The sequence below is a fragment of the Trachurus japonicus genome, chromosome 15 (assembly GCF_045865225.1).
Source record: "Trachurus japonicus isolate A0001 chromosome 15, Traja_1.0".
NCBI classification, from domain to species: Eukaryota; Metazoa; Chordata; class Actinopteri; order Carangiformes; family Carangidae; genus Trachurus; species Trachurus japonicus.
Genome location: NC_140921.1, coordinates 23,492,030 through 23,517,219, shown reverse-complemented (window position 1 = coordinate 23,517,219; position 25,190 = coordinate 23,492,030). Strand labels below are relative to the sequence as shown.

At 40.4% G+C, this 25,190-nt stretch overlaps 1 protein-coding gene across 1 annotated transcript in view; it reads right to left on the bottom strand.

The window, feature by feature from the left end:
- wdr11 (WD repeat domain 11) overlaps positions 1 to 25,190 on the bottom strand; it is a 54,002-nt gene that overhangs the window by 6,661 nt on the left and 22,151 nt on the right. The window contains exons 11-23 of the mRNA XM_085800594.1: positions 19,269 to 19,353; positions 15,779 to 15,885; positions 12,971 to 13,046; positions 11,310 to 11,418; positions 10,069 to 10,190; positions 9,128 to 9,275; positions 6,225 to 6,331; positions 5,876 to 5,990; positions 4,462 to 4,633; positions 4,147 to 4,255; positions 2,877 to 2,939; positions 2,466 to 2,531; positions 1,055 to 1,244 (exon numbers count right to left, since the gene is read on the bottom strand). Of these exons, the coding sequence (XP_085656720.1) occupies positions 1,055 to 1,244; positions 2,466 to 2,531; positions 2,877 to 2,939; positions 4,147 to 4,255; positions 4,462 to 4,633; positions 5,876 to 5,990; positions 6,225 to 6,331; positions 9,128 to 9,275; positions 10,069 to 10,190; positions 11,310 to 11,418; positions 12,971 to 13,046; positions 15,779 to 15,885; positions 19,269 to 19,353 (1,469 nt within the window). The remainder of the gene's footprint in view (positions 1 to 1,054; positions 1,245 to 2,465; positions 2,532 to 2,876; positions 2,940 to 4,146; positions 4,256 to 4,461; positions 4,634 to 5,875; positions 5,991 to 6,224; positions 6,332 to 9,127; positions 9,276 to 10,068; positions 10,191 to 11,309; positions 11,419 to 12,970; positions 13,047 to 15,778; positions 15,886 to 19,268; positions 19,354 to 25,190) is intronic.

Below are 25,190 nucleotides of genomic sequence, written 5' to 3'. Positions count from 1 at the left end.
TAACTTTGTGATCACTGCATGGCCCCTCATTAACAAGGAAAAGAACTTTCACAAAACTGAAAAGTGCATAATCCAAAAAGAAAAAAAAAGAAAAGACGCGGGCTCTACTGAGTCAAATTACAGTCCATTTGCATTCAGCTAATTCAAACCTTGATGCTAGCTAAAAGCTGCTTGACATTTCTCATGAACTGGATAATCGCGTTTCATCAAAAAAAGGTACATGTTTTTTTCCTTTGCACTCTTGGGTCCACTGGAAAAAAAAAGAGCCAAAAAGGCAGTGAATGCTTGTCTTCACTTGCACAGTGAGCCAACTTTTTAATTACTATTCAAACTTTTTTTCAACAAACTATTAATCTGAAGAAAAGGCAACACTATGCAGCACAACGACAAATGTAAAAAAAAAAGTCCTTAGCATTCAGATGGTAACATGAAGGTGGGTGTCTTTGTTCAGCAATGTCACCCATCAGAGTGATGAGGGCAGACAGAGCAGAGAAGGACCAATCAATGGGGATCTTCTGAGGAAACTTTTCTAACTCTCTTCAAAAGAAGTCAATAAGTAAAGGTGGGAAAAAGCAAAAAACAAAAAGAGGTTTTCTGGTATTGTTTACAAGGTCCTTGGGTGCTGGTTCATCAGCAAGACTCACCGGTGCGAGCAATGACATGGCACAAACAAGAGGAGGGGGGGTTTATTTAATTGAGCGTGCCCCGGTGTGGGCCAGAAATCATTGTTGGGTATTGTTGGGAGAATTAAATCTGGTGAGGAATGAAGCGCAAAATGGGTTTGACCTCAAAGGCTTAAAAGTGCATGTAGCCTCCCTTGAAGGAAGAGGCTTAGTGAGACAACAGAGGAGATACAATGTCATTAACAGCAGAACATACAGTGTCACTGGGTTCATGCTGTTGTCATTGTGGATGACAAGTGGCAGGCTGGTGGTGTGTGCTTGTGCATGGGCTTACTTCAAGTGTCTATGAATGACTGTGGAGGGGATTGTTTTTTGAGAATGCTGAAAGCTCCAGTCATGTGTTTGTTTTGACTGTCTCTTGATCTACTGACCTGGAAGTAGGAGCTTTCACACAGGACGTCGTGGCAGATGTCCAGGTGGTTCTGAGGTGATGGCTGGGTTCCTTCACTTGGAGCCTGACCCTCTGCAGTGGACACACTCAGCTGACGAGCCTGGGCAAACGACTGGAGGTAGTGGGAGGCAACTGTCCAAAAGTGAAGGTCTGACTCATCCCCGAACAGCCTGCAGTTTATCACAACAAGGCAATCAGCTGGGCTCAGGGTGGATAATGTTCTCTCTGGAGTAGTTAGTGGACCTGCAGAGTCTTAACCTGCCGGATGGTGTACTCACTAATGACTGCAGTTCCTATTCTTACAGTCCACACCTCTCTCTTCCAGCCCTCCACCCTATCTCCGCATCTCCCAGCTTTTTCATCTGTCATTTGCCTCCCTCAGCCTTCTTTTCACATATCTGCGCAGGCACATGGCTGTTGCTAGGCTACCTTGCCAACCTTAACAATGGTGACTTGGACAGCGGGATACAGAGAAATGAGCATTAGCTCTCCGTGAACGAGCACAGTCGCCCGCACCAATAAGGGTTCAGGTACATCACGGCTTTGATAACAGGATGCAGACTGGCTGCTCTAGATTTGTCAAGATGCTCCAGGGAAACGAGAAGTGGGGCAGAGATGAGATCAGAGTTGCTGACACAAGCTCTCATGTAATGTTTGTTAAAAGATGAAGAATCACGGCTATACAATTACAGCAAAAATATGGTATGGTAGATAACTTGACAGTTTTAAAAGTTAATAATTCAGCAGCACATTTGGCTCAATGTTGAATCATTATGCTCATCTATCCCCAATAATGTTAAATTAAATGTGGTATTTCTTTATTGATATCCCGCAAATATCCTCTGTGAAAACTGTGTGTAAACCGTGTGGAAAAAATGATGATATGGAAATATAAAATTAAGCACATTCCTGTGGAGAAATCATCCCCAAACCATCTAATTATGTCTCACTCAACTGAATTATATCCAGATTGATCAGTGAACAAGCTACAAACCCAATTCAGCGTAAGATCACTGCAACAAACTCAACACAAGAGACAGACAGGAAGACATTAGCATACACTGAATCAAAGGCAGATTTAACATGTGTTCTGTAATAGTTTCAGTGTTTATTGTTACATTAATCTTAAGTCTATTTTACCCCGTGATGATAGAGATAAAAGGGGTTGGTGTCATCCTGCTTCTTTGTCTCTTAAACAAAGTATTTTTGTTCAAACACAGCAGCTATCAGTAGCTATCACTTCTATGTCAAGTCTTCAAGTCTTTGACATAGATGCACTGTCTGAATATTAATAAAAACATCGTGCTGGAGAAGCCATAAACCCCCGTGAACACAGTGCAGTGTGTGCAGACAGCAAACAGTGGGTAACTCCATGCTGAGTCGTAGCTCACCGTGAGACCAGGAGGCATCGCTGCAGCAGACTCAACTCTGGGTCCAGTAGCACACTCTTCATATCACTGGGGAGCCAATCAGACACTGACAATCAGGACACGGTGAGGGCCAATTACATGTCTCAAACACAGCGGGCACACTGTGGCTGTTACAGGAGATTCTTTTATCTGTGAGCCCACAGACTACTTGCTCTTTGGGTCTGCTGTCTAAATACAAAGAGCCCTGGGACTGGGACTGCAAGTTAAAAGTACACAAACAATAACTGACAACTTACAATATGATATACACACACTCACACATACACACACACTTGATTGTTGGTGCTTTCATGATGACAATATGAAATACAGTAGTTTGAGTTGGAGAGTGCAATTGCCCTCACAAGACAAAGCAATCGTGCAATAACTTACTTCGACAGGGAGTTGAGCTGCTCCTGGATTAGCCCTTTTATCTCGTTTTTCTCAGTGTAGTCTCTGAAACACAGAGATCAAACTCAGTCAAATGGTTCCTCTCAAGTCTTCTGCAAATGCAAAAAAAAAAAACCTGACCTGATATTACAGCAAATGGGAAGCTGAGAAGCTGCTTGTTATGAGAAGTCGATTTGTGGCGTCGGGCAGTAATAGATAACTCTATTCAAACATTTATGCTGAGGTCAGGTAGCACCCTGCGAGCGCTGCTAATATAGCTGCCTGACTTACGATAAGGCAGCTGTGTGTGGTTAATAAAAGAAAGCAGTGCAACACAGAGAGCTCGGTTAAATGGGCCACTTGTCTATAGTTAAACACAGATGTAGCAGTCTGAAAAACAAAAAACAAAACAACAATAGTCTCCCTCGCTCAGGATGGCCTCTGCAGGCTCCCGTGTTGACTTGTTTACAAAGGTGGTCTGTATTTTGTTTTGTTTTGTTTTTTATGATGGTAATAAACTGAACGCTTGGGTGGCTGCCATATGCTCTCGAAGTCTAACAGAATACATCAAGGCAAGTCTTACGCCTTGATGATTAGAAATGCATTCAATATTTTATGGATCGTGATCATTAAGAATGATTCTGTCTTGTAAATTCTGCTTTGTAATTAAAAAATAAGCCACAAACAAAAATGAAACTACTGAACAGGGATGGTACAATAAATATAGTAGTTTTTTTAGTACAAATGCCTGAAAACAGTACAATAGGAGGCCAGCCTGTGAGCATTGTTGCAGGGAAATTCAACAGAAGATTGACTTCTGCCTACAGTACAAAGTTCAAATGCAGTTTAAACTAAAGCAGCTCTGCTCATCCCTCACTGTGTTGATATATCCATAATTGAAACTATCAATGTCTCCTTACTTGCTCTACCTTTAGGAATAGGTACCAATGGATTTCATTTTACTGCTAGTGTACCCCACTGCTACAAGTTACACAAAGGGCTGGTACTGGATCAGACTCTATATGACTATAAGAGTTAATTCAAAATGCATTGGTCAGCCCTGATACAGAACTTCAGCACTAAAGGCTCTTCTGAGTTCTTCACACAGTTGAATAGTCTGGTGAAGCTGAAACTTAAAACTGGCCACATGAGTAAATAAGCAAATATTAAGCAAATGGTAAAGTACTTGTTAGCCCTACTCATGAAATCATAAATGGGATTATTTCATGAGTGTGGACACATTTACAGCAGCTTACTCAGACTTGAGACTTACACTTGAGTGATGTCCATGGTGAATGTTCCTGACCAAGGCTGCAGTAACAGGAATGCCTTGAGGGTGAGAGCAGCTCTGGGCACCAGCAGGGAAGGACACCACACCGGATCTGGACATGTCCCCCATAAACAGACAGAACTTCAGAATGGAGCTTAACTGAATAGTATGACATCAGGCATCCATATGCCATTTAAAATCATTTAAAAAATAAGGAGGTGGCATCAGAAAACTACTACATCTAGATCTAGTCCCTGTTTCTCTCCTCTAAAACCTCTATGTCATAAATTTTACAATTGTCCTCTATCTCTCTCTCACCAGTCAGGTCCTGTTCATCCATGCGGTAGCTGGCAGACTTCATGGCCATCTCCAGCACTCGGATACAACCATCATCAGAAGCCAGAACGACCTTGTCTGATGTGCACCAGTCGATGTCTAGGATGCGGTAGTTCACGTTGCGACCAATCCGCATGCTGCTCACCATTTGGACCTGTGAGATGGAAGAGCCAAGGTAGTTCAAGTGAAACTGGCACCTAAAATCCTTTTTTTCACAGCATCTGCAACGAGTCTTCCAGTCATTATTCTGCAAATTCAAAGAGATATACAGTATATTGTTTGGATGCTATCATAAACTATTGGATTTCAAACAGTGTTGTGCTACTGTGAACTAATTCATGTTTACTATAGCAGGATACAGAATGGGAGACTCAGTGGATCTGTTCACAATGTGTTTTCCAAAACCTCTCTCTCTGGCTTTTCACGTGGCTGTATGGTAGTCAGCACAAGCCAGCTGTCAGCAGAGCGCTGAAGCATTTCAGAAATCTCTCCTGCACTTCCTCTCCTATCCTCCTCTCTCTCCCCCGCTCTATAGCTTCTGCTCGTTTCGCTCTGCATCTTGATCCATCTGTTGTCTGGCTTTTATGACTGGGGACTGAAAACAGTCTTATCTCGACTCCCCTCAAGAGAGCACATCCCTCCATCCAGACAATAGTGCTCCATTGGGACCATCTCCCTCCACCCGTCCTTCCACCACATGCTGCTTATTACACCAGAGCATCTTTCTGCATCCACATTTATCCCCTCTTCAAATTCTAACACTCACTGCTGCTGGCAAAGCTCACAAATATTGTGGTGTGGATAGATATAACAAAAAGTAGCGCATGACATTAGATGAAATGATGTACTGGAGTGCAAACTAGCCAGAAGGGGCTCTTAGATGAGGTGTAATGAAGACTGTGCAGAGCGAGGACTTTCTGGATGACTTTGGCAAACAAAGTTAAAGAGGGAGCCGGGAAGCACAACGCTTACAGAAATCACAACCATCCATCCTGCTACGGTTAAGCTTATAAATGTCAACAGAGAGCTTTTAAGACTTGTGTATGTGTACTTATACAGCAAACCATAATGATTCTTTAACAAGAAGAGGATAATTAATACTATTACTACAGCATTAGATTGAGAGGAAACATTAGTTAAATATACCCACCACAATATCGTAGTGCTCCAGTGATTACGGTGGTATGGAAGCACATTAATTCTGCCGCAGTAAATCTGTAAAACTGTAAACACTATTATGAGCCTGCAGACAGCTGCAGCCTTCCCTTTACTGGAGGTCTGCAGTGTGGTGTGGTGATGTGCATGCTGGGAATTTAGGAAGTGTCACACTGAAACAATCAATGAATCAGCTGCTAAGAAATGCCCCCAGCAACAGGAAACATGAGTAACGCCTCACCTCTTTGGTGTCCCAGACCTCTGCTCCGTCCGTATACATGACCAGCAACTTTTGGTTGCCCTTCCCTGGTGCAAAGCGGATCTTCTTCACCCAGCCACGATGTGTCGGTATTCCCCTGAACACATCAAAAGCTTTGGTCAAGTTGGCACAGATCCGTTCTTACATTTTTTTTTTAAATCATAAAGATCAGCTGTCCAATGTGTAGATATTTTTTGACTGATTGTTTTGACAGAAATAACAATACACATAGATGGGTAATCAATCCATTGACATTTATTTAAAGGTAAACTAAAGGTTACTAAACAGTAATCCATTAAAATTGCATAATATCATAGCCTTTAGTTGTCACCTGGACAAACGAGCTTTAAGGTCCCAGAAGTTGAGGTTTCCGTCAACATCTCCGAGCACCAGGGTGTCACCTTTCCAGGCAATGCAGGCGATACTACCCATACTGCCCTGCAACACAAGTGGAGGTGGGAAGATACATGAAAAAGAAGAAGATGCTTTATTGTCATTGCACAAGATACAGTACAACAAAACTTTGTTTAGCAGAAATCTCTTGCAGCAGCTACTGTATCAATCGTATTAAATATAAAACAAATACATATTAATAAAAATATGTATCAAGTATTTAAATCAGAAATGTGCAAAAAGAGCAGTTATTATGATAGTAAATAAATATGTTATTAAATATGTAGTGCAAAGGAACAGTTATTGTAATAGTCCAGATTGTTGCACAGGCTAGTGATTATGCTCCTTGCAGCAGTCTCTTCACAGCCATGGGGAAGAAGCTGTGTTTGAATCTGTTGGTGCGGCCTGGCATGGTTCTTAGCCTGCCAGAGGGGAGGCTGGTGAACAGGGAGTGTCCGGGCTGGGTGGGCGGGGTCATTCCAGAGATGGCTCGAGTAGATCTCGTTCATTCAAGAAAGTTGAATAACAAAGAAGGGAAAGGAAGGGAGGAGAGCTGGAGAGTTGTCCACTGCTCAAAGATTCCTACTGGAGTCAAGTATCTGAAAACTGTGACTGAACTGGACCAAATCATCATTTAGTTTTTAGAGCACGTCTTCATTTTTTGCATCTTGCCCATTTGATTATTTTTAACTATTTACAGACACAAAACTATGAGAATTGCTCTTAAGAAGCCTCATTAGCGAGCTGCGGTGGTGGAATCCTTGAAGTCCACAATCATCCTACTGTACATATAATAAAATAATTAGAGAAGGAAAGAACAAAGAAAATGATGTCATAATGTTCATGTTTTTTATGCTGCCAACCCTTGGATATTCCCAGCAGCATAAAAAACGCTTTTATCTCTCAACTATAAAACATCATACTCCCTCGCATTTAAAGTATGAGCGTGAATGAAAACAGGAAAATAAATTAAAATATCTGTGTCAGCCGGGTGGTAAACAAGCATGATGTCTGAGTTTCAGAGAGGCTTCGCAACAAGAGAGAGTGCTGATGTAAAGTGATTACGTGTCAGCTCACCTTCACAGTGTGTACAGTGGATGCTAGAACAAAACTTTTTAGGAGAGTTTGCATCAGTTTCCTGACAGAGATATGAAGATCCTCTATCATCCTGAAAGGATTGTAAAACCTTTGGGGTATGCAAATCTTTGAGCAATGAATCTGCAGCCGTCACAAAGATAAGGCTTTAAAATCCCCAGGTAACCCTCCTGCGCCTGTCTGTGTGGTACAAATACAGAGAGAAAAACACAGACTGCCACTGCTCAGAAATGGACCTGAGAAACAGATCTATAGCGGGTTTCCTTCAGAAACTCTGCATGGAGCAAGATGAATTTAGCCACTTCCAATAAAAAATAAAATAAGATACATGTTTCTTATAAGGTGTGTGCTTGTTTTGATTGGCAGAAGATGTGGGCGACCAACGATAAACAACAGAAGGTTGATCGCATGACTAATCACGACCCAATTATGAGGAATGACAAGATAATGAGTCAAATGTTCCTGAATCCAAAATCTTCCAAGTCTCACCAAACAATAACCTCAATTTATATGTCTCTTGGGATAACTGGTGTGTGGTCAACCAAACTTCCCTAATTAGCAAACAAATGGGTCTTTGTTAGTGATGACATGTTGACTTGTAGAATAATGAAAATAACCTGCTGCATCTTGTAGTCATCTAGGGGAAAAGAAAAACCCTGTCCTCAGTAATAGCTTGCTTCTGTTTATCAGCCCAGCTGTCAAAGCAAATAAATAGCTAAGTTACCATTAAATGCTTTACAGGTAAATACAGTAACTGTTTCTCTGTCTCTGAGCATGAGTCATGCTCTGAGCCAATACAGAAAACACGTGGGAAACATAATCTGGGACAAACTGATGACACACTGATGAAAAACTGAAAATCACGCACCTTCAGTTGGCTGTTAGTTCTCTTAAAGAAAAAGTTTGATGTGGCAAGAAAACAAAACTGTAGAGTTTTATGTTCACCTTGATTCCACACAGTTCATTACCGAGTGCAGCGCATTAAATTCACTATCTTTTGCCAACACCTATATCATCTCTCACACAAGCCCCAAAAAATGTGAAGGACACGGGATATAGAGGGGGAGTAATGGCTTCTACTACAGAGACGAGTAAATTGTGCAAGATGCTGGCTCCCAGCCAGACAGCAGTGTTTCCTTCAAGCTCCAAAATGAAGAAAAATGATGACAGTATGCAGATGTTTGATTGCAAAAACCAGCAACGTAACTGAAGTGAAACACTTCTTGTCAATCTCTTTGACAGTGAGAAAAAATGTTGAAAGAAAACAAAAGATTTAACCTTTAATCATAAATGAGAGACACAAGAACAAAAATAGAACAAAAGACAGAAGGATGACAAAAAATGTGAAAAATCTGCTTTTCAAATAGTGATGCATGTGGTGTCTGAAGATAAAATATTGTGGAAAAGACAGTGTACTGTAAGTTACAATACAGAAAGGTATAATTATCAATAATGTGATTGATACATATATTTATAGACAGAGGAAAGCAGAGGTAAAAGCAGTGAGCAGGGATGTACTAACTGGTGTCTGCAGATAACAAACAGATGAAGAGATAGAATTTGATCTTGTGTACAGAAAGGATTAAACACATTAAAATGAATGGAAACAGAGATACAATGGAGATAGGGGAAGCTTTGTGCCAGGATCACTGTGGCTGGACCTTGAGGTAGTTTGGGAGAACATGAAGTATTATATATACATGAAGAGATAGATATAAAAAAATAAGACTTAGTCTCTGGACTCACATCAGGGGGAATTCGTGCACCATCTTTGACTGTGTTGCCTTCCACGGTGATGTGGTAGACCTGCCCGTCTGTGTCAGTGAATACAAAATGCTCCCTTGCAGAGATGGCCTGGCTGGTCTCTGACTTGCTCTCTGCATCCTGCAGGAGACTGTTGTTGGAGAAATCACAGAGACAGACAATTCCCTCAGATAAATGCTGCAGCATACATGTTTTTTGACCAATTTCCACTTCTCAGTATTCTGCCGCTGACAGTTGCATTACCACTCCCATTTATCCCGGTGATTCCGAAAACAGAGGGGGTTATAACCCAGGGTGAGGTTTCTAAAGTCACTAGATAGTACAGATAGTAAAGATAAGGGAAAAATAGAAATCAGTAAATAATTACAAAATAATATGATTGAAAATAAATATATCCACACAACACTTGAAATCCATGTGTTGCAATTCAGAGTATGTTAAAACTAGTTGGGTGTCCTTTTATAGAAGTGTTAACCCACAGGTTTGAGCCACTAGAATGTATTGAAATAGGCTTTAAATGACTAGTGGGCTTTATTTTATCTTATCTATCTATTTATGTTATTTATTGAACTTTTGTGTCCTTATAAGCTTTAGTATATTGTGATTATTATTTTCATTATGTTCAAGATGTTCAAATACAAAAACAATAAATATATGTCTAAACAAAAAGAAATAGGTTTAAAATAATATATTGTTCTGCTAAAGCTCAAAGGAATGCTACTGTGCTTTTGCAAAATGACACAAATGTGTTAAATATGATTCCACCACAGCAAGATTGACAGTGTGATCCTATTAAATCCATTTATTTTAAATATAAAACTGACTGTGTTGTGGGATTTTACAGATGAATGTCAGTCCGAGAAATATGTCTTATTGCCCCACACAAAATCACGGATAAAATTTCTAAGCTTTATGATGCTGACCTGATGACTGATGACTCAACACTGCTCTGCTCGGCATCTGACACTGTCTGCCGAGCAATAGCCTCCCTCGCTGCCATTTGCTTCTTCTTAAGACTCTTCAGGTTGTGAGATGGGGACCACTCCTGTTTTCACACATGTACACACAGTTACAGCATTAACAGTTAGGATGTCACAGTACCAGATTTACATGGCAAAAAGAATTCACACTAACAACAATATAATGGTATTACCTACAGGAAACTTGAAAATAAATACCTAAAAACTTATATTAACAATAATCCTAATAATCATTACCGGTAACTTAGTTTTCTGTGTAATACGTCTCTTTTTGGCAAATGAATGTGAGTCAAACACAAGTGTAGAGAGGTGGAGAGACCGCAACTATACCTGTACATAAGTGCAAAAAAACATTGTACTTAATGGATATTGAAAAGGCAACCACATGAACTGATATAAAAAAAAATATCCATGGGACCCGAAATCTGCCATAGTGACATTTTCATAAGTGTATTATGAACACAATATCAATGTTTCATTTTTTGAATATCACATTAATCGTCAGTACTGGTGCACTGTGACACCCCAAACCAATTCAGTGCAAAAATCAGAGAGAGAGAGAGAGAGAGATAAGAGAAAAAGGAAGTCATTTGCATGGATTGTTAATGCTTCCATAAATGAAACTGAGGCTCACAGGAGAGCTCGTTTCCCAAGCCTGGGTGTCTAACGGCTGGAGCACAGTGGCAGCAGTCTGGTTAACTCGAGGTGGTAATCAATATGGAAATGAGACAGCAATATGGGGCTGGGGGAGGCCAGCATGTATTATTAAGGTTACTGGCACTTTTATTCGCACTGTGGAGGATTTTACAGCCCCACTGTAAAGTTTGCCCAGCATAACTCTCTTTTTATGAGCATTTCTCCAGCCTAATGAATCCACTGTTCTTTGCTGAGCTTAGGGAAATTTTGCAGACTAATCTTTCAAATGGTCCACACAAACACAAAAGAGGTAGGGGTGAAAAAGTCCAAGAGATTATTAGCAAAGAAAAAGAGTCAACAGCACTGACACAGTTCTTTGTTAAAGTAAATATGTAAACTGAAGATGTTCAAATGCAGCTGTGAATCTACCTGTGCACACCTGAACACCTACTGAAATATTTCTCTTTTCAGTTTCTGCGCTGCACAGCACCTCAGAACTAAGGACCGGTTAGCAAAAAGGTTTTCTAAGTACAGAGATTTATCCGTACCAGTGCTGTAACCGTGGGGAAGTTCTTAGCCATCTCCCGCAGAAGTGTCCCCGTCCTGATGTCCCACAGCTCCAGGGGTTTGTCTCTGAACACCACCACCAGATACTGTCTGAGGATGGACAACACAAACACACACGTTCAGTTGAAAAAATATAAACTGGCCACAATCCCAATATTAGATTCCTTGAGACTTGGGTGTCTAAACATTGGATGCTGAGTCTGGCACCTCAGACAGCAATGTGTCAGATTACGAGCACCAACAGTGACAGATGGAATTCATGTCGATCTGCTCATCTGTCAGGTTTCTTCTCTCTGCCATATTGTAGTATTTCTCTGTTTACACGGAAAAATGAAAACACAGCATGAACGTGTATTTTCTTGTACATCTAATCATATATTCAGCTGTTTGACCTGCATTTACTCTAGCTGAATCCACAAACCAACTTGGAAATAGAGACGCCCATAGATTTGGGGCGAATCACAGGCCCCCCTTCTTAAAAAGCTACTATATAATCGCCCTAGAGCAAAATCTGCTGTAGAGAGAAGACACAGTGTTTAACAGTGCGGAAATACTGCAGCACTGGACATCTCTGTGAGCCTCTGTGACTATACCCCCAGGCCTTTGTTATTATAAGATTGTGATCTGTGGTAACTTGCTGGGTTAAAATAATAAAACACTATATATGGGGGAAAAATAGATGTTGCTCTGGCCTGTAATTATAGATTTTTCCACTGCCTTTTACCTCGTGATGAGATGTTGAGAGTGTAGCAGCTCAGTTTCTCAGCATACATTTGATTTGTTTTACTTAACAAGAGAACTTAGATAAGTACAATGATAATCTGTATTCTTCACAGCTTGTTTGTGATATTTTTTTTCAGGGCCATGGCTTATGTACTGACCCTTGTATTCATTACCTCCAGTGCAGCCTACTTGTTTTACTCTGGAGGTGGGAACATTTTCTTCTAAATGTAAATCATGACCTAATGTAGGCAGGAGAATCAGAGATGTCACTTTCCAGCATAATACACCAGCCAACTAATGACATCATAGATGCATGCTAAGGCTAGGACTTTGCATGCTGTCAAAATACAGTGCCCTTGAATATAATGCAGAGGTATATAGAGAGCGACTGAGTGTAGAAAAGCAGTTGATTTCTGATAACTTGTGTATGGTTTAATGTCACAATAAAATGTGTGATGACTGTAAATGCATGCTCTTTAATTTTTCAAAATATCACTGTCCCATTAGGAAGCAGCAATGAATAATGCCTGGATAGAGAAGTAATGATCTGAAACACTGCACAGTCTGAATATAAAAAGGTTTTTGGGGACGGTAATAAATAAACAACCTAATTAATGGTGGATTTGTGTTTTTTTCTTTAACAGAGCTCCATTAGTATTCCCGTCTGGTGTAACAATATTTCAAAAACAAAAAGAGAAAGAGCTGAAAGGGGGAAGTATTAAATGTAGAGATATGGATGGAGAAAGACAAAGGGGAAATGGCCTTATGCAGGTAAGGTAAGAGGCTATGTCTGGGTGTATATTGGATATGTAAATGTACAGTTTGTATAAAAGGTGTGTGTGGCTTGGGGAAAGGCATCAAAGATAGTGTGATGGTATTTTGTTGGTTTTGTTGGTTGTGGGGGGAGCAGGCAACTCACTTGAGGTGAGATACTTTAATCATCTCAATGGGTGGCTCATCGTTTCCTCGCTCGCCTCTGAATGCAAAGCATCTGCCTGGAAAACACAACAGACGTAGAGAGAGAGAGAGAAAAGTGAGTGAGGGAGGGAGGGAGGGAGGGAGTGGTGGTGATGATAGAAGGCAGAAGATGGCATCTTTCCTTTACACCTGTGAAAAGACTGATTCATCTCATTTCACTTCAGTTCCTGAGAGTCCTGGTTTCATCTCTTTCACCAGAGCGGAGAGAGCAAACTGCCGACAACTTACTTGCTCTGATCCCTGCTTTTTATTCGCAACTTTCCATCCGCCAACACAGACATTATGCAAACCGCCAAGGTGCCCGTTTAAACAAAACAAGAATGCCCTTCAGGTGTGTCGCATCATGTTTGCCTGAGGAAGCGCTGATCTAATTTTGCGGAGGACACTTAAGAAGGTGGCCTGTCTAAATGTACAAGCAACAGAGCAGCCTGTGGTGTTTTAGGAGAGGGGGGGCAGGGGGGTGACCTCCAACAGTTTTTGGTGTACCGGTGGGGCATTAAGTAGCTACTGTAAGAGATGGTGTAAGGAAAAGTTTGGAGACATCACTAGAATCTAATTCAGTCTGCAGTTCTCCATTTCCTCTAATGTTTCCACGGTTATACACAGTGGGAGGGGTCGTGTGTCCTGATTACAAAGTGCCAATTATATTATCTAACTCGTCAGATCAGCAGCAAATGTGTAAAATGTGTTCACGAAATGTATTCACGAAAACACACACAAACACAGACACACACACACACACACACACGTCTCAGGGTCTTAAATACAGCTCATGGCGCAGCACATAGTGAAGGGAGGAGGGTTTTGCTTTCTCATGAACACAGCAATGTCAGATCCTTTTGCTCTTCATTTACCGTGCATGATTGGAAAAGTACCTCAGAGAGTTGAGCTGATGACAACAGCTATAATTATGCATGTATAAATAATGGGTTATTAACATCTGTGCACATAATACATATTTATACGGTACGTGGGGTTATGGAAACTGAGTTTACGCTACCACGTCTCAACACTGACTCATCCCAGTTATTGTAGCACAAAAAAAATCCTTCCATAGATAAAGCATATGATAATATAGAAACTAGGCATCATATAACCACGACTGAGTGAGGCAAGCGAGGAAGATGATTTTGCATCCCAGATTTTTAAATCTTATCAGAAAACGCTCCAGCTGTAAGGGGCATAAGGTGTCTGCCTTAGTGGATTAGTCTTTGAGCTATCTTTTAGTGCAGAACTTTGGTGCTGTTCTATTTGAGGACTTGTTTATGCAAAAATATGCACACTTTCCCCGAATAAATAAAACAAACGAGCATAACCTCAAGTAACACACACAAAACTGTGCCAATCAGCCTGCAGTCTTTCTGAATTTGAATTCCAAAAAGTTAAAGTGTGATAGTAATACCATACATTTTTGATGGTATTATCATCATTTAAACATCTGACATTAAAACGCTTAAAGAAGACTGAACTTATGATTTTAAAAAAACGATATTAAGTGATTGCCTCTGTAAAATGTCAATCTCTCATTTATTATTTATTCATGTAGAAACAGTTGTAACCTGTAAATAAAAGATATTGCGAGTTGTTGAAAGGCATGCTTTTTCTTTTGTTTGATGGGGCTTAGCAAGCTTCACTCAGTTTCTCTGGTCACCTTGGTGCTATGCTAAGCTCAACACATCCCAGACCTGCCGCATCTCTATAGCAAACACACACAGATTACAGTTCATTAATAATGATTCTCTTAACTACTGTAACTCTTGGTAAGACAGTAAAAAGTGCATTTCCCAAAATGTTGTGACCCAAGTTGAAAACAGACATATGCATGCATCACAGATGACAGTCAGCCACAACATTTGCAGTCTAGGACTAGTCTAGGGCTCAGTCACTTGAACCCATTTGAACTTGCAAGAAAAAGAAAACAATAAAAGGGTAAGCATTTTGGAGAGTGTATGGGTCTGTAACCAAAGCTATTGCAGCAGACAGTTAACTTTGATGACTCTGGTGCTTCCAAGACAGTCATTAAAGAAGTGACTTATACTTTCCATTGTCCTGAAATGGGCATAAAGGCTCTGTGACTGAATCATTATAGTGATCACATTGTTTATTGTGCACATGCAAATTCCTCAAGCCAAACGCATTGAGACTAAAATGTAAAATGTAAATGGAAAAGTTGTGTGAAAATGATGATAGTGCTCATCAATTATTGTCTCCAAAATGTATTAATTCTAATGCATTAACTAAAGAGAAGTCGTTTTTTTTCCTCCTTTAACCGTCTCTTCCTGATCGTTCACTTTTTAACTCTGCTCTCTCTCTGACAGAGGAAATGTAGCACTGTACATTTCCAACCCCTGGAGGAGGCAGAAGCGCTCCAGTGTTGGTGCAGTGATTCTATAGACCCATCAATGGACTAAGGCCAAGGTGTAAGTCGCTCCGCAGGAAGTCATAATAGAATCTCACTTTCAGAGCTCGGTTTCCCTTGGTGGTACCCTAAGACTGTTTAGTTTGGACCTTAGTTTGAAAGAGTGTGTAAGTGTCTCCTGGGGGTGAACAAGAAAAGTCTCTTGGAGAACCACATAAACACAAAAAGACAGATAACGAGAGAGAGTCAGATAGAGACTGAAGTGTCTATTTTCTTTCTTGTTGGGGCTGCAGGAACCCTGAGCAAAATATAAAAATCGAGAACAAAGTACTGGCCGGTGCCCTCCGGCACAAGTGATAACAGGTGTGTGTGTGTGTGTAAGCCTCTCACCAGTAGGCAGGTCCACATGCTGCAGTTCATTTCGCACCAGGCCCATGTTGTTGGGTGCAGAGGTGGCAAAAGACAGAAAACTGGTCAGACTCACCCATTCAATCCCCCTGTGGAATAAGCACACACACAGGTTATAGTCAAATAAATACTATTGCTATCTAATACTTGCAGAGCAGCTGTCATGCATTATTCCACGACATCCTAGCAAGGTAAAAGTACACCTAAAATTTCTCCTTCAGAACAAAAGTAAAAAGAAAATCAAACCAGCAAGTGTGAGATATGAGCATTTTTAAGTGTGCAGAGCTCAGGGAGCACAAACCCCACTATAATGAGATGGTAAATAGCCACATGATTAATTAGTTCATTTCCCCACTAAATGTAAATGAGATGCTAAGTAGCCAGGCCTCCTTTGGCATGGCTGTGCCCGGGCAAGGGCCGCCGGGCCCATTTCCATAAGCACTTCTGCTCTTCCCATCACACATAACACACAGCTTAATGTTGAACGTCATCACACTGGGTTTAAGAGCAGGGCTCTACATGTGTCTGTATAGGAAGAGAGAAAATCTCTTGAAAGCCCTGATCTGATGGTGCTATTTCGATGTGAAGATCTGGTTCAGTGTTTGGCTTTGTTGTTTGTTTATTTTTACACTTTTTTGTCATTTTGTTCTTCTTCAGATGATCTGATGTCTAAAATCATGAGGACCCTAATACACCAAAGCAGTATTCAACGCCGAGCATCTTAACAGCGCCCAAGTGCTCACATGTATTAAATATTTTATGCCATGTGTGAACACAAGGTGGAGTCAAATTGAGTGAAAGATGACAGGCAGATGAGCAGACAGCTGTTACGTGTCATGACTGGAGAGCAAATCCACAGAGACACCAGACACAGAAATCCATCGCCTGGTTACTCACTTTCATCCACACATACACACAAACATGCAGGGGTAACTAAAGCGTAACATACTGTATGCGTGCACTGCATGGCTCATTAAAGTATGTTGAAGTTTTACACCAACTTCTCTCATTAAAGAAAGCTTGTCTCTGTCTGAACGAATGGCGTTTGCACCGAGTCAATCTCTTTTTAACATTAACTGATTTAATTTTGTCCTTAAATAATCCAAGTGAAATAGTTTTGCTGCTCTTTGAGAATAAGAACTAATTAAGCCAAACATGCTGTTTGTAAATGTTGAGCTGTTGCATTAAGGTGGTGTAGTGTTCTGATTAAATTCCAGGTCAGTGTCATAAGCAGCCAATACAGTGAGCAGACATACTGCAGGACAACAAGGTTGAATGTATAACAAATCTGCATTGCAGCATAGCTAAGCCTATGTCACTGCATATCACTGTAATCTATTTTGAGTGCACTTGTTTTGTACTAATTAGAACACACACACAAAACACTTACTTACTCTATTAGTTGTGCAAACTAAACAAGCTTATGCTGAAATACTAAACAACATTTTTTAATAAATATGGAAGTGGATGTAATATTACCGCCAACAAGTGTTATGAGAAATGTGCTACCAATCACATAATACTGAAAACAAAATTCTTTAATTGGGTTTTTAATAAGACAAAAAGTCAATTAAAATAACTAATGGCTTTTTCAGAACTTTTCTTGGTCGCACATATCAACATGGTACACTCCAGATAATGCACAATTTGTTTCCCCACAGCTATCCCTGTGGTAACACCTTCTTTGTGATCCTGGACAAGATTTTCTCCCCACAGCCACAATCACTGTTGCCAAATGACATTAGAGAAAAGCAAAAGGAACAAATAAATATCAATAGCCAAATGAGTGCGGGGTGTTTTATGATCTTGGGTTTGCTGACCAACTAGCTCCTAATTGTGTTGGAATGATTCAATGTTTTGTTCTTCCCTCAAATGCTCAGTTATGACCAGAGGCTTCCTAATACAGGATTGTGCTCTTCCCTGAATGGCCCATTGGACTTGTGATTGACAGGCCCATTAATTAGCTTCTTAGACCTGAGGCAATAGTGAAGTGTTGAGAGGTTAAAGCTACATCAGAAGCATGGATGTTTGGCTCAATTTCCACCATCACAGAAAAAAAAAATCAAGTCATTTATTTCAAGTGACAGTGGAAGATGATATTTATATGCAGCACACTTTTCACTGAGAAATCAATAGAGCCTCCCCACAGCAGACATTATGACTGACTATGATTATGAAAAACATCAGTGTAACTAATAATGTTAATGATGAGTGTGTTCTGCTTGGGCATTCAAGTGAGCCTGTATACACATACCAGAGCCTGACAGTAATGTTATTGGTAACACCTTAACAAGATGTAGAAGTTCTGTGGAGACCAGGGACAGCTGATTTCTTCCCAGTAACTTCCCAGTAATTGGCGATGATACTATGTTTATTACTGTTAACTGAGCAAATACAACCGTGCTACCTCAGCAGCTTTAGTTAGATAATGTAAAACTGGGTATCACTGACACAATGTCTTCTCTCTACCCCAAATGCACACACACACATACTAAAATGTAGGTCTTGTAATACCCTTTATTGTGTTGTTGGGATGAATTGATTTGCACGGTATGGAAAGATGGTCCCATTTTCTCATGAGCATCTAAGCCTCCTCTGCGTTCACCCACTCAGGAAACAAACTCAACATTCAGTCACTCGTCCCGATAAATGTACCAAGGTAGCTTTGCAGTATTTTCATCAGCTACTCAAAAATTGAAGTGGTTTTATTATATATATATATATATATATATATATATATATATATATATATATATAATGTGGTTTGATCATAGCATGTGGTGTCAGGATTTTTCTGTTATCTTCACAAATATACATCACAAGCCAACCCTGAGCAACATGACGCATTTGTATTTGTGGTCTTCAGTATTTCATTTGCATATGAAAGCAATATTAGTGCTACCACGATGTTCTAAATCTAGATCATGTACACTATATATTTAACCACAATCCCCATTTCCGTTTGTTTCTTATTTTGAAGTTTTCTAATACAAGGGCAAGACACTCATCTCAAGTCCATTGAGAGGATATTGGATAAAAGGCCCAGAAAGCAAGCTAGGGAATTATTTCTCTTTTACACACTAGAGCTGACATGGCACTATAATTATGTTAAGTGCCAATTGCCTTCATAAACTCTAAAAAAGCCTAAAACCAATCAACCGAAAATCAATCCGCCTCACACTGACTGACTCGCCACTGGGGTTCATTTAAAATGCCATTTTACAGATATTTCACCTTAACAGCAACACTTCACTGGTGGGAAGCAAACTGTAGAAAACACAACATTACTGTACACAAAATTCTTTGAAGTGTATCTTTGTGTCCAAATTAATGTTTCTGCCCAATTTAAAGAAATCCACACAATGTGTTCCTGAGATATTGTATTCACAAGAATGGGATGGAGGGATGGATGGATGGAGGGATGGATGGATGGATGGATGGATGGATGGATGGATGGATGGATGAACCTTACCTGACTTCACAAGAGTGGACACTGAGCTCTTTGTGGAGAAGACCACTGGTCAAGTTATAAACCAGTACCGACCCATTACTGGTGCCTGGGGAGAGGAGAGAGAGAGTAGAGGATGAGGTATATGATGCAGACTGACACAGACAGATGAGGGGTCACAAGTCATACAGTTACTGATCTCAGCTGCGTCTAGCCTGCAGCAGGATCAGAGAGATGGCGTGTCACTGTGACAACCCTGTGTGTTCACTGTCACTGCAGTGGGTGTGGATGGAGGCAACACATCAAACCCTGTCACCCAGCTCACAGCCTAGGAGCATTGCACCGTTTCATCTGCTGCTGGCAAAATAGCAAAACAGCTCTATCGCTCCCCAAACTCCACCTGATTAAATACTGCAGGTGACATTTGATACTCTGATCAGAAACAGAGGAAGTTTGACAAAGTGATGTTTTTTTAATCACTTTTGTTCATATTTTAACAGGCAAAATCAAATCAAATCAAAACCAAAATCTACTTTTATTTATGTGTACGAGGCTACTAGGGAAAGTTTCCAACTAGGGAACTTAAAATTAATAAACTCAATTTACAACTTTTTTAGAATTTGCAGGGAATGTTCATGTTTTTTTCAGTAAAGTCCTGGTTCACATTCAGTCAAAACAAATTCATACGAAGAAGCTGGACTGAAGCATTCAAATAAAATGTGGAATGATTTTGCATCATCATTTTCGCTCCTCTACATGAGGTTTTAAGAGCACATTTCAAAAGATTATGCAATACAAGCCCTTATTTACATTTGCATCCTATATACTATATGGAAACTTCCCTTAAATGATAATATCAGCTTTTTTATAGAATTCCATAGACTAGGTTTCATTAATGGGAACAAGAAACAGCAGTAAAAAGCATAAAACAGCTGAGGTTACCATCTAAGCAGAAAGACACAGCAATTAAAATAATTATTCAATTCAGGAGTGTGTTGGAAAAAGTCTGCAGCAGATGTGAAAGCAAATCAAAAGTCCATTTTCATGATTTTTCGAAAGTGTTTAACAAGGTCTGAGGGGTTTCTTTTTATTCCTGCATTTGAACACGGGCAGGTGCAGCAGCACATTCAGTTCTATAATTATCCTGAATGTGATGGAACTGGGCTGATGTGCCCAGGCCCTCTGAAAAGGACTGCTCAGTCTGCACTCTGCACTGGGCCACAGCACGACGACCACATGCTGACAAAACATCTGGAGGTGGCGATAGGCAGGGCCACATGGGCATCTGTGTGTTTGTGTGTGTGTGTCTTCCCTTTCTGGTACCATGTGTAGCTGATAGATGGCATGCAGTGTGGGGCTGTAGGGGGTTTCTGCAAGAAGTCGGGCAAAAAATAGTGGATTTTTGGAGAGCTACCTCTCAACGTTTGCTGTGAAGATTCCAGAGAAGATAATGTCCCTTTATATGGCCTTAAATTTGAGATGAGTCTTTTTTAAAAAGATTTCTGAAGATTATTTGAAATGTGACAGAAAATTGACTCTTTGCCCACAACACTGTAGAATTTGAGAACCTATAGCCAGAAAGTCAGCAGAAAGACCAATCAGAAAGATGTCACTAACAGTCCGAGTAGTATCGTGGATGCTCCTCAGTATTTGACAGTTGTTCAGCTCTTCCAAACAGCACTCTGTCACTTTGATAGTCATTCAGCTGGAGGAAAAGCATCTTTGTCATTGAGTTGCTCAAACATTTTTGATAACAACTCGTTCTTATTCTTTCTTGTCAGTGGTTTGAAGACTGAAGACGAAGATTGAGACCACGCTCATATTGCTGTTAAATATAATGCAATAGTTAGGAAATGGATAGCATGGGGGTGAAAAGCTTATGTGGCTCTGTCCAAAAGTAGCAAAATCGGCTTAGATATGAAGCTTTCTAATGAACATAATATCTATGAACGTTATAAGTTTTTTCAATACGTGCCCAGACTAAAGTGTTAAAACAGTTAAGTCTTCATTTCACAACGAATGAGGACTCTCTCACGGCCCATCACGATGATGCCTACATTTCTGCTGGTTGACTGGAAAAGTCAGTGTAACAGCTAAACGGAGGTAAGCCTCTGCTCTTGGCCGAGGTATTAACTAGTGAGTCTAAGAGGTGGTGGAAGGCGAATTTCATTATCTTTGGATAGAGTCGAGCAAGCTGTTTCCAGTTTTATTTTATGCTGTGCTAAGATAACCAGCTACTGGCGTCATGTTTACTGTACAGGCATGTCAGTGGTGCTTATCTCATTTACCTCTTGGCAAGTATGAAAATAAGTGTATGTCAAACTAATCCTTTAATTTAGCCCAATGCCAGCAACACAATATGCTTAAAACTGAATCATGGAAAACCTATATATAGTTATAGTTCCTCGCTGCTTCCTCATAATGCACTGAGGAAATTATGTGGTTATCTCAATCATTCCACAAAATTTGACAACAACCTAGAAGTGCTGTACAACTGGCAAGACACTATGGTTTTGTACATCTGCAGTAATTGTTTCATAATTGTAAAGCATATAAACTTCTGCAACGGATTATATAATAATTTGACTGTTAATGTAACATGTGGTCTGATTTTCCTGAATGAACGACTCACTTGAATGAATTCCTTTAGAGTAGCTGAAATTCTTAAATTTGATGCCAGTTCAACATCTAATATGTTTCAACAGCAAGCTTAGAGGACAGAGCTGGACAACTCCCAACTAATCCCAACTCTGCAAGTAAGTGTGAAGTGGCCGAAGTTAATGTGTACATAGAACTGGAGGCTTTGAACAGATTCATTTGTTGACTGCAATTGTAATTGACATTGCCATTGACAGACCACTGGAGCTGAGAATTAGAAGCATTCTGTCTTATAATTGTTTTGCCTTTTGAGGTGCATGCTTCAGCAGCTGCCTTTATCTCAGTTCTCATATTTTGCAATTCTACTCCTAAAGCTGTTTCTTTTTGCACATCTAAACAATGAAGAAAAGAATAGCTGTTGGGCAAAGAATGAATAAATAAATTAGGCATGCCACAATCAGATGATAAGAAATGGATGCTGGTTTGTTCATGTACATGCCCCTGAAAAGGAAAGGCTCTAGGTCTTGTACATATCAGTACTGAAGCTGTCGAGTCTCATAAAGATTACAGCCTATCAGACACATTAGGGTACCTGACAGTTGTGTTTCTGGGTAGCTGGATTGACTACACGGCTTCTACAACCTCATTGTTGGAGGTAAGGAGCAAGGGAGACTGACAGTGGTGAAATATGGAAGACAAAAATGGAGAAAACCGACATGGGAATTTCTGCCTCCTGTCTAACTGTAATGAAACTGTGGATGGCAATTTCAACCCCGAGTACTTTCACAGCGTCAGCACTGAGCTCATCTCTTGGTATATTTGCACCTAGTGGAAGGTGTAAAAACTTGGTTTCCCTTGGCTATGCCTGACTGGTGTTGCATCACCGAAACACAACAAGAATCCATTCTTGCTCAGCTGCACATTACAGTAGCTAGAAACCTAATGCAGACAGAGACTGAGCTGTAACTGTCAAGGACTTATCCGTGGATCACTCTGGATTTACTGATTAGGTGTATATTCCCGGTCTTGGTAAACAGGAAAGGTGACGGATGCCAACACCTGCCAGAACAGCTGTCATAGTACTAACCTAAGCATCATTACTGAGAAGGTGACAATTGCAATTGTTACCCAGGTATGAATTCACTTTCTAAACCATGAGAGTGATACAAAGTACCACATTTCAAGATTCCAAAGATGGAGTGATTGTAATGTGACAGTAACTCCAACCTTAATAAGATAGCATATTGCTACAAGTATTAAAGCAGAAGTAAGCAGGATTTTTGTGTTAATATAAGTCTTAAATAGTTATATCTTCCGACGGCAATCACTTTTATAGAGTGTTTGGTCCGAAACACAGGTCTGTCAGTCACTCTGCTCTGCTGTAAGCCGAGGAGAAAACTTTCCTTGTATCCTACAACCTTTATCCAATGAGGAGAGAGAACAGCATAAAGGGGCGGTCCTCTCTGTGTGTGTAGCCAAGGGATGCGCATGAATGTGGTGACGTAGGGACAAGGGCGGGGACTGCTAACTCCATCGGCTGACAAGAAGTTAGCCAAAACGACCGGATCGCTTACTTCTGCTTTAATATAACAAACCGGCTATAAACACTAGCCTCAAGGTACCATTTTAGGTAAACAAACAGCTTTTAATTGCCTAAACATACCTTTTACCTTTCAGTAGATATTGCATTCTCCATCTCCACTGTCGTCATTCAGTCCCCCAAACTTATGATTCACAGTCCAGCTCACAGGGAGTGGAACAAAAGGCACATTTCAATAATGTAGCTGGAGACTGTTTAACTACTTGACTCTGCAAGATGACTATGGGGACTTGACAAATTATGTGCAAAGAAAACTCAATCGCCCCGTTCTAGTTTTAGATTCAGAAGGCCACTGGGAACAGCTGTGCCAAGTCAACCCCACACCATCTGTGGCATGATGTGCTCCTACTGCACCAACTCCAAACTCACACCCTTGCTTGGAAACACAATGCCATGTCCCTGTCAGGAAAGCATTTTTGAAATGGCTTTGGCTGGTGGATTTTTTTTTTAAAGGTACAAATGCCCTTTCATTTTTGACATGACACATTTGAGACAAACCTGTAAATAACAAATGGAAAAGCCCTGTGGTCATCTGTGGAGCTATTCCAGTTATTAAATAATAATGTGCAGAAGATTTAAGAGATCTGTGTGGTTCACCATAGTGGACGTGATGCACATATCAGAGACAAAGACAGCCAATAAAATGGTTGTAAATGTGTAGGTTGAAGGTGTTATTATTTATCTGCTTGTCTGTAGCTCTAAGGGTGGCAATGTATCTCTGAGGTATGATTAATTCATATAGGCTACGACAGGGGACTGAGCGTAGCCTATTTATCAGCTTGACAACTAAAGTGAAGGTTTGCCGTAGTATGGGGGAGAGGCAGTATGCCTGGACCTTACATGGAATCTGGTGCACAAGCAAGAGAGTGTGCACGCAGAGCAAAGCAAACCGTCAGAAAGACAGACACACATTACATACACGATTTTGCTCTTAATTTTCCATTCAAATTGAGACTTGCATAATTTTCTGCATCATTACTGTGCGGGAAGATAAGGGAACGGCTTCTGAACAAAATTGCTATGCTGATGTAAAACAAATAAATCCAAACTTTCACTGGCTCGCTTGCTCTCTCTCTCTCTCTATCCTTGCAGCTGTCTCAGCAGAGGGAGAACACAGGCTATTTGATATCTCAGATTGAAGTCTATGGTTTTTGCATCACTTACTGAGGCCACACATTCAGACTGGATGGACTAATGCTTACTCATTTTTAGCCTCAAAACGTCAAATTCACAGCAGTGATTTCACAGTTGGCAGTTTTAAACTTAATTTACACCGATTGGACTGCAGAATAATATAGAGGATACAGTAGTACAACATTTAGCACAACATTAAATTGAAACCTGCTTTGTGTAATACTAAGAAACACTGCCCTGGAGGCTGTGGATAGATTCTTCCACTTTGACAGGTCCCTTAGGCAGAGCATATGAATGACTACATCTGATAATTGTGTTGCTGTTCTAAGGTAAAGCCCCGCCTGACTTAATGTTTGCCTTCATATCAGTAGCTATTAATCTCCTGTTTTGTGATGAACCAATGTTTGAGGTTGTGCTCTGCTATTCATTTCCAGTGCTTTCTATGTCTTATTTTTCAAACACAAAACACAACAGAGGACCTGGACATGCAAGCGATTAAATTGCGTGACTGCAGCTGCATAATCATTCAGCCCTTTGCCCTCCACAGCACTCTCAACTCGTTGGGATGTTCTGTGGTGTCATCACTTGACTGCAACAATTCATAAATCAAACCA